At 45.2% G+C, this 10,434-nt stretch overlaps 1 protein-coding gene across 1 annotated transcript in view; it reads left to right on the plus strand.

The window, feature by feature from the left end:
* The window catches only part of SLC1A1 (solute carrier family 1 member 1), an 80,243-nt gene that overhangs the window by 66,890 nt on the left and 2,919 nt on the right, over positions 1-10,434 (plus strand). Inside the window, 3 exon segments of the mRNA NM_001003139.1 lie at positions 1,301-1,423; positions 1,836-2,030; positions 9,912-10,046. Coding sequence (NP_001003139.1) covers positions 1,301-1,423; positions 1,836-2,030; positions 9,912-10,046 — 453 coding nt within the window.

The following is a 10,434-nucleotide window of genomic DNA, read 5'->3' on the forward strand; positions in this document are numbered from 1 at the left end:
AGCCCAGTTACTGGTTCCTTGAGGGGAGACAGGGTGGGAAAAGTTAGGAATGGTGCCCCTGGATATCCAGCAGGGGCAGGATACATCACATGTGCTAAGAAATATGGACCAAGGGAATGAATAAACAACATCCAACACTCCCACAGGTCAGTGCCCCCAAACACCCACCTTGAGCAGTGAGCTCACCTGTTGGAACCCAAGTGTCCTGGGGAGTTAATCTGTGTTTACCAAGAGCACAGCCCTGTCAGCCAAGGAGAAGCCTGGATGTCTACAATGGGAGGGCCAATGTCCAATCCCAGGGCCCCAGGGTACGGAAGCAGGGCTTTCCACCCTTCTAGAGGCCAGGACCTGTGTACAGGCAGTGATTTGGCTGAGGCATATCATGCTAAAACACATTTCTGCTTGTTTCTGTTCAATGACCCCTACCATGGTTTCTAAAAGAAAACTAAATTTCTCATAGTTCTTAGCCACAAGCTGGGGATCTAGAAGACCCTCACGATGGACCTCTAGGATCTGTATTTTCAATGGCCATTTCTTCTTATTTCAGCTTTGAATAACTGATCTGTAAACTCTAAGTTGCCCCCTAGAGGCATCTGCTGGCTTGGTCTCATTCTTTAAGTCCCCTGTTTTGCATAACCTGTATATTTCTACATGAAACAAGGAATCGTTTCAGAAGGCAGGAATAATAAAGAAAAGAGGGTCAGTCCTGAAGAATGATTGTAGGAGGGCAGGGACTTCCTCCTTACTGCATCCTGCCTGCCCTTAGATGGGCACCATCCAGCAGGACGGCAGTGTGGCCCAGGGAACAGAGGGCCTGGGTGTATGGTAAGAATTTATGGTAGAGGTTTATGTGGAGCCATGGAGCTACCATGGATGAAAGGGTCCACTTGACCTGGGAAAGTGAGGGAAGCCTTCCTGGAGTAGGGGGCCCTTGTGCTGAGCCTTAGAAGAGGGATAAGAATTCAGCAGCAAGAGGAAGTGATGTTAGTACCTATTGCAAGAATAGCACATATGGGGCTTGGCAGCATGACATACCTGTTCTGTGAGCTCTGAAATGTGGATGCAGCTACTGGCTTCACTGCTTTGACAAAATACTTCGTTTGCTGAGTCAGTCTCCTAATCCTCAGTGGTTGAATGAAGGAGACATATGTCCCTGTCCTGCTTTTCATTTTCTCTTGGGTCATTATGAAAATCAAGTGATATATCATGAATTTAAAAAAAAAAAAAAGCTTTTTGGAAAAAAAAGGATTAATATGAGGAGAGGGTATCATCTATGAACCTGCTTCTCTCTCATTCACAGCCTCGCGATCCACTCCATTATCATTCTCCCACTGATCTACTTCATAGTTGTACGGAAGAACCCTTTCCGATTCGCCATGGGAATGGCTCAGGCTCTCTTGACGGCTCTCATGATCTCTTCCAGGTAAATAGAAGAGTGGTGTCTGGGAGGATCTCTGGGCCACACCTAGTCTGCTCTCACTGGCCGCAGTCGAGAGCTGTCCCAGCCACATGCAGCTGATGACACCCCAGCTATAGCTTGTGCGTTTGTAGCTGCCGTTAACTCAAGGAATGACCTCTACATTCTCTGCCCGTGTCCTTAAACATTTCTGCACCTACTGGGTATTTCTTGCCCTCATGGCATGGCCTGCAGCCCAGGTAGGGGTTACCATGTAACTTGGAGCAGCAGTAGACACGGCACATTCTCATTCCTGGGCCTGCAGAAAATCCCTGCTTTGGGCTCTTGGTTTAGTTTTTGGCATAGAAGCATCTCTTCAGGCCGGGATTGAGCTCTAGCATTCCTAGACCATGGATTCCTTTCTCTTTTTATCACACAGTTCAGCCACACTGCCTGTCACTTTCCGCTGTGCAGAAGAAAAGAACCAAGTGGACAAGAGGATCACTAGGTTTGTGCTGCCCGTGGGAGCTACTATCAACATGGACGGGACTGCACTCTATGAGGCTGTGGCAGCTGTGTTCATTGCGCAGTTGAATGGCCTGGACTTGGGCATTGGGCAGATCATCACCATCAGGTAGGCCACGGGGTCACACTCATGTTCGTTTCTGTTACTGGAATTGTCTCAACTAAAAATCGGCTGTGGGGGTAAGAGATTGATCTCCTGTGAAAGGAGATCAGGAATGGTCCATTGGTAGATTGATTTTCTTCGTCTATAAAGTCCCTTCCCAGGATTAAACACAACTTTATTACAGGAAGTAGAATCATGGCATGCAGGATTTCTCCTTCAGGGTCTGGATAGCCAAAGGCATCACCATTCTTGAGTCAGTACACCCACTGGGTGCTAGGCACACAACAGATGCCAAGAACTCAGGGTTAGATAAGGGCCAGCCCCTGCTTTCAGGGGGCCCCCAGGATATAGGGGGATACAGATAACTAAATAAATGCTGGGGAGTTTGATAAGAACTATTATGGAGGTTCAAGGGCATATGGAGTCACCAGAGAAGGAAGGGAAGGTGAGTTAGAGGCTTCCCAGAGAAGGGGAAGTTTTAGTTAAGTCTTAGAAGAGGAATAAAAATTTAGTAAGAAAAGAAGGAACCTAAGAGCTTTTGGGATAGAAGGACTAGCATGTACAGGGGCTCGTGATAACATCATGGCCTAGTTGGAGAGGACACATTATTGGACACACTAGCATAGAGTACAATATGGAGAACACAGAGGAACAAGCAGGCAGGGATTATCTCATGAAAGGCTTCATGTGAGGCGCCCATGGAAGGAGCTCAGTCTTTTTTTTTTTTTTTTAATTTATTTTTTATTGGTGTTCAATTTACCAACATACAGAATAACCCCCAGTGCCCGTCACCCATTCACTCCCACCCCCCGCCCTCCTCCCCTTCTACCACCCCTAGTTCGTTTCCCAGAGTTAGCAGTCTTTACGTTCTGTCTCCCTTTCTGATATTTCCCACACATTTCTTCTCCCTTCCCTTATATTCCCTTTCAGTATTATTTATATTCCCCACATGAATGAGAACATATAATTTTTGTCCTCCGACTGACTTACTTCACTCAGCATAATACCCTCCAGTTCCATCCACGTTGAAGCAAATGGTGGGTATTTGTCATTTCTTTTTTTTTTTTTTTTTTTTAAAGATTTTATTTATTCATGAGAGAAACAGAGAGAGAGGCAGAGACATAGGCAGAGGGAGAAGCAGGCTCCACACAGAGAGCCTGATGTGGGATTTGATCCTGGGACTCCAGGATCATGCCCTGGGCTGAAGGTGGTGCTAAACCACTGAGCCACCCAGGCTGCCCGTATTTGTCATTTCTAATAGCTGAGTAATATTCCATTGTATACATAAACCACATCTTCTTTAATCACTCATCTTTTGATGGACACTGAGGCTCCTTCCACAGTTTGGCTATTGTGGCCATTGCTGCTAGAAACATCGGGGTGCAGGTGTCCTGGCCTTTCATTGCATCTGTATCTTCGGGGTAAATCCCCAACAGTGCAATTGGTGGGTCGTAGGGCAGGTCTATTTTTAACTCTTTGAGGAACCTCCACACAGTTTTCCAGAGTGGCTGCACCAGTTCACATTCCCACCAACAGTGTAAGAGGGTTCCCTTTTTTCCGCATCCTCTCCAACATTTGTTATTTCCTGCCTTGTTAATTTTCCCCATTCTCACTGGTGTGAGGTGGTATCTCATTGTGGTTTTGATGTGTATTTCCCTGATGGCAAGTGATGCAGAGCATTTTCTCATGTGCGTGTTGACCATGTCTATGTCTTCCTCTGTGAGATTTCTGTTCATGTCTTTTGCCCATTTCATGATTGGATTGTTTGTTTCTTTGGTGTTGAGTTTAATAAGTTCTGTATAGATCTTGGAAACTAGCCCTTTATCTGATATGTCATTTGCAAATCTCTTCTCCCATTCTGTAGGTTGTCTTTTAGTTTTGTTGACTGTATCCTTTGATGTGCAAAAGCTTCTTATCTTGATGAAGTCCCAATAGTTCATTTTTGTTTTTGTTTCTTTTGCCTTCATGGATGTATCTTGCAAGAAGTTACTGTGGCCGAGTTCAAAAAGGGTGTCGCCTGTGTTCTTCTCTAGGATTTTGATGGAATCTTGTCTCACATTTAGATCTTTCATCCATTTTGAGTTTATCTTTGTGTATGGTGCAAGAGAGTGGTCTAGTTTCTTTTTTTTTTTTTTTTAATTTTTTTTTTAACTTTTATTTATTTATGATAGTCACAGAGAGAGAGAGAGAGAGAGGCAGAGACACAGGCAGAGGGAGAAGCAGGCTCCATGCACCGGGAGCCCGACGTGGGATTCGATCCCGGGTCTCCAGGATCGCGCCCCGGGCCAAAGGCAGGCGCCAAACCGCTGCGCCACCCAGGGATCCCGAGAGTGGTCTAGTTTCATTCTTCTGCATGTGGATGTCCAATTTTCCCAGCACCATTTATTGAAGAGACTGTCTTTCTTCCAGTGGATAGTCTTTCCTCCTTTATCGAATATTAGTTGACCATAAAGTTCAGGGTCCACTTCTGGGTTCACTATTCTGTTCCATTGATCTATGTGTCTGTTTTTGTGCCAGTACCACACTGTCTTGATGACCACAGCTTTGTAGTACAACCTGAAATCTGGCATTGTGATGCCCCCAGCTATGGTTTTCTTTTTTAAAATTCCCCTAGCTATTCGGGGTCTTTTCTGATTCCACACAAATCTTAAAATAATTTGTTCTAACTCTCTGAAGAAAGTCCATGGTATTTTGATAGGGATCGCATTAAACGTGTATATTGCCCTGGGTAACATTGACATTTTCACAATATTAATTCTGCCAATCCATGAGCATGGAATATTTTTCCATCTCTTTGTGTCTTCCTTAATTTCTTTCAGAAGTGTTCTATAGTTTTGAGGGTATAGATCCTTTACCTCTTTGGTTAGGTTTATTCCTAGGTATCTTATGCTTTTGGGTGCAATTTTTTTTTAATTTTTATTTATTTATGATAGTCACAGAGAGAGAGAGAGAGAGAGAGGCAGAGACACAGGCAGAGGGAGAAGCAGGCTCCATGCACCGGGAGCCCGATGTGGGATTCGATCCCGGGTCTCCAGGATCGCGCCCTGGGCCAAAGGCAGGCACCAAACCGCTGCGCCACCCAGGGATCCCGAGTGCAATTGTAAATGGGATTGACTCCTTAATTTCTCTTTCTTCAGTCTCATTGTTAGTTATAGAAATGCCACTGATTTCTGGGCATTGATTTTGTATCCTGCCACACTACCGAATTGCTGTATGAGTTCTAGCAATCTTGGGGTGGAGACTTTTGGGTTTTCTATGTCGAGTATCATGTCATCGGCAAAGAGGGAGAGTTTGAAAACTCAGTCTTTCATAATATGGACAGATTTGCATTTTCAAAGGGTATCATGGAAATATAAATATGGCAGATGGACTGGATAGGGGCAGGCATGTAAGCTAGAAGACTATTTAGGAGACTACTGTAGCAGTCCCAAGTAAAGAATTAAAAGGCCTATATTAGGGGCACCTGGGTGGCTCAGTCAGTTAAGCATCTGCCTTAGGCTCAGGTCATGATCCCAGGTCCTGCAATAGAGCCCCGCGTCAGACTCCCTGCTCCACGGGGAGCCTGCTTCTCCCTCTGCCTCTCCCCTGCCTCCCATTGTGCTCTGTCTCTCAAATAAATAAAAATCCTTAAAAAAAAAAAAAAAAAAAAGGCTAACAATCAAGGCACTGTCCCTGAGGATGGAAAAGAGCTAATGAATTCAAGAGGCATCATCAGTTGGATTCAGAGTGAGGAACAGGGGTGGTTAGGATGACCTCCAGGATTGGTGGATGGTTCTGGACTGGTACATGGTGCTTATCAGAACAGAGACTAGTGGAAGAGAAAAGCAAGCCTAGGTGGGAGGATAAAGAGCTTATACTCTTTGTCACATTAAATCTAAAATGCCTTCAGGACATCCAGGTGGAACTCTGCAGTAAAAAATGTGTAGATATGATGTCAGAGGCATCAGCGGGAGGGCAGTCATCAAGCATGTGGTTAGGAGTCCATCATCTCTGTTTGAGTCTTAGCTTCACCATGATTAATCATGACCTTGGCCAAGGTACTTGAATTCTGTACCCTTCTGTTTTCTCACCTGTAAAATGAGGATAATAATAGTACCTACATTTTATGTAAGTAGTGGTAATTAAGTCAGCGCTTGTAAAATTCTTAGAACAGTGTGTCCATAGTGAGTTCCCAGGAGATGATGAGAAGGCTGGGACAATGGGTTTGTGGCAAATAGAAAAGGACTAAGGACTATGCCCTAGAAAATCCCAATATTGGAGGCAGACAGAGGAGGAGAGAGCCAAGAGGGAGACCCAAGAAGGAACAGAAACATAGGAAGAGTTCTATGGAATCATCACATCATGGAAACTCAGAGAAGAGAGATTTCCAAGGATGAAATGCTCAACAGAGCCCAATACTGCAAAGAATTCTGCTCATATGGATTGTCTGCTCAAGTAGATGCTAAAAACGTCATTAATGAATTTTTCCAGAGTTGTTGCCCTGAAACAACACTGTTCAAGATGGTAGCCACTAGCCACACACACAGGTTGGACCAAGCAGACATAGGAGGATCCATCATTATAGAACTAGGTTCTGTCATGGAAAATTATACTGGACAGAGCTGCTTTGAAGGGATGGATTGGGTTTAGAGTTAATCCGGAGATTAACTCACCATTCATTCGGTGTAGAGTGGAAGTTTAGGACTAAATTGAGTCCCTAGGCCTATACAAAGTTGACTCTGGCCTTTCCAAGTTAACTCACTCTTACATCCCCAGTACTTGGCACAGGCATATACTCCAGGCAGAAAGTAAGTTCTAACAATGTTCTAATACAGTATATTTTTAAGTCTTCCCCAACCCTAAATCATAAAGTATTTATTGCTATTGGCTTGAAGCTAACTGAAGACAAGTGCCAATTGGACTATTGGCACATCAGCTGGGAAACTATATCTATGCTGCATGGTCTATAAAAAGTGTCTGTAGCTTAAGAAGCCTGAGCCAAAAGAGCTTGAGTAAAGTCCTATAGGTTGAACAGCGACGAGTATGTTCAAAGTGAAATCTTGAATCATTCCTAAGAAAGCCCCACAGCCACCTGTGGTCCAGCGGTTGTTACTTTGGTTCTTCCAAGTGTCCTTTGCTGCCTCCCTTGCCCTGGCCTGTGGGACCCAGTCTGCCAGTTCTTTTGGGTATTTACCACTTTGTGATCAAATCCCTCCCCCTCCCTTAGTCATGAGTTTCTTAGATCTTTCTAACCGTTTTTTGTTGTTGTCGTTAACCTGACTGCTAGACAAATCAACTTTGGGTGGAGAAGCTAAATAATTCACATCAAAACTGTCCCCATGCTCTGGTGTGTATTCTTTTTAGGATTTTATTTTTAAGTCATCTCAACACCCAACATGGGCTCAAATTCACAACCCCAAAGATAAGGAGTCGCACTGTCTACCAACTGAGCCCGCCAGGCACCCCTGTATCCTTAAATCAGACTCGCTGATAAATAACTACTGGCCCAGAGCCAACAACCACAACTGTGAGGCCCAGAGTGATCATTCACCTAAAATTTAAAATCCTTTCTGGCTCAGCCTGGGACAGAATAATGAAATAATAAACATGACTTTTCCCTTCACGAGTTACAGTGATGGCTCATGTGGCTGATGGTTAAAGAGACCCATAGTTCATCTCCTTCTGCGGTCCGTTTGGCCTGGACATCAAAGAAACGTAGGCGCCATCCACCCAGTCCAAACCCTTTTGTGGTTTTATCGTAATATTCACTAATCAAAGGTTAGGACTGATTGAAAATAGGATGCATATTCTTATAACAAAAGATGATGGCTGGATGTAGGGCCTAGAAAAAGCTTGGAAAAGACGTGACAATAGTATGTTGTTTTGTAGCAGTGAGTAGTAATACTGGGGGCAGTAGCTCTGAGAGTAGCACCTGGTGATGTAGCAAAAGTGACATCAGTGTTTTAAGGATCTGGTGTGTCCAGCTGCTATACTGGATGCCCTCCATATACTGCCTCACTTCATCTTTGTGACGCCCTGTGAAGTAGACACATTCTCCCCATCCGACCTGAAGAACTGAGATTCAGAGGGAGCCTGCCTAAGGACATGCTGCTACTGGAAACAGCACAGCCAGGTCTTTCTGATGCTAAAATCTCTACTGGCTTCAGTTCACACCCCAGGCCAGCCTGGATGGGACCCAAGCCAAGTATCCTGTCTGAAAACTAGATCTCAATGCTTAGAAATAACTCCCTACCAATGGTTGTTGTGTATTCTTCTGTGAAAACCCTCTAAAGACAAAATAGAATATATTCAAGTAGAAGGAACAGGTTTTCATATTTCTCCCCCACCTGAAGAATTATAGTTCCCAGGCTCAGACCAAAGCCAGTCAAATGGCTGAAGTTCAGAAAGCAAGGTCAAGGCTGAAGGGCAGGGTTTTCTTTGACAAAATGGGGTTTGAGTTTCAAGCCCAGCCACAGGCTATAGGGATGTGGTTAACCCTGATGTGTTGCGGCTTCCAAAAGGGATCAGTGGGCATGGGCACAAATCATGTCTGGCAAAGAAAACCTGCTGTTGCAGTCAGTTTAAATCTTGTTTCAACCAGCATTGAAATAAACTTAGGTTTTCCAAAGATTACTTAAGTCAGAACAGATCTAAAGGATTACATAGGCCTGAAACTTTTCGAGGAATCGGGACACCCCAGAAATCTGTAATTTACTGTAAATTGGTGGCCACAGCCACTGAAGGAAAACACACTTGTCAAAGAAGGCTGGCCTCTGTGTGACCATGCCCTCAGACGCCATCTACAGCACATCATTAGGCAGACGAATGAGTAATAGAATCAGCTTCGTAAGAATTCTGAGGCTCTTTGAGTCCACAAGAATATGGATTTGTGGACAGGATCAGGCATTCTTCTAGTTTAAATGGACAGTTGCTACATCTTCACCTTTCAACCCAGAGGCCTCCTTGGACTCAGGATGAGAACATGCATCCAAAACGTAGAGTGGGCATCCTCTCAAATTTATTCTGATTTGGGGGCTTTTCAGGCCATGGTGAGGGTTTCCTCCAAAATGACCAGATTTAAGTAAGAATGATACTGCTGATGAGAAATTCCACATTCCAAAGAGAAGAATCCCCAGCACCACATTTTATCTGTCCAAGAGGAATCTTTTTAAATACACAGTAAGGACATTCCTTTGACTGCCTCTTCCAGCTCCAGAACTCTCTTCCTTTTGCAGAAAGTGCATCCACTGGCAAAATGGAGCAGTCAGGGGTACACACTTGTACCTCAGACCCGAGGCATTGCTCTTTTTTCTGTGCTGTAAAGGGCAGCCCCAGAGGCCAAGAGTCTTATGATGTCAAGAGAGTGCATAAGACCTGCTTGATCGCCTTCCCATTCCTTCACCTTCACCTGAAATACCCTTCCCGTCCACCTGTATGCCTCCCTCTGACTATCCTTCAAGGCAACATAAATTCCTGGCACATGTTAGATGCCAGTTAATGGTTGGCTGGGTGAGTAGATGGCCTCAGGGAGAAAGAAAGGAAAGCCGGCAGAGAGGTAATTGGCACTTATCGTAGTTGATGGATGCATGCATAGGCAGCTGATGCCTGCCACGAATACCCCACTTGGTGAACTCTTGCCTTCCTCTTGAGTAGCCCTCTTACCTATTCTTTGAATGCCACTCAGGCAGCTTTTCATATCCGTGCACTAGAGAGATTTGCCGCATCTCCCCCTGGAAGAAGGTTGACTCCTGCTTTGTCCCCCACAGCTCTCTAATGAGGCAGAGCTGATGCTCAGCAGAGAGCAGATTCGAAGCGGCCAATTTGGGGACACACCAGTAACAGCCACTGGGGCCCCAAAGGGACAAACGGGTGTCTAACGCCTTTTGCACTGGTGTGTTTTGGCTGCAGTGTCACGGCCACGGCTGCCAGCATCGGAGCTGCTGGTGTGCCACAGGCTGGCCTGGTGACCATGGTGATCGTGCTGAGTGCTGTGGGTCTGCCGGCGGAGGATGTCACGCTCATCATCGCTGTTGACTGGCTCCTGTGAGTTGGAATAAATGTACTGCCTTGGCCGGATGAGGAGGCGGGCTTCCCAGCCCTGCAGAATCGGCAGCCTGTCATCATTCTGTCTTCAGATTGTCTAATGAGCCATCTGTTGCTGCTTTAATTTCCCTCTGACCAGGCCATCTGATAATGTGCTTAAAAATTAACTCCTCCTAACTTTGAGCAGTGATTTTTAAAATGCCAGTGATCTCCATTAGCTCATTATACCTGATAATGCTCAAGGATACCAGTCGAGTATGGGAGGAGAGACACACAAAAGAGCAAGGTGAAGAAGCCGGACCCAGACATTCCAAACCATATAGGCTCCCCTCGCCTATCCCAGCCCTGGGTCAGCCTCGTAGATTTAGAACTGCCTGGTTCCAAGGCA

The sequence above is a fragment of the Canis lupus genome, chromosome 1 (assembly GCF_011100685.1).
Source record: "Canis lupus familiaris isolate Mischka breed German Shepherd chromosome 1, alternate assembly UU_Cfam_GSD_1.0, whole genome shotgun sequence".
Classification (NCBI taxonomy): domain Eukaryota; kingdom Metazoa; phylum Chordata; class Mammalia; order Carnivora; family Canidae; genus Canis; species Canis lupus.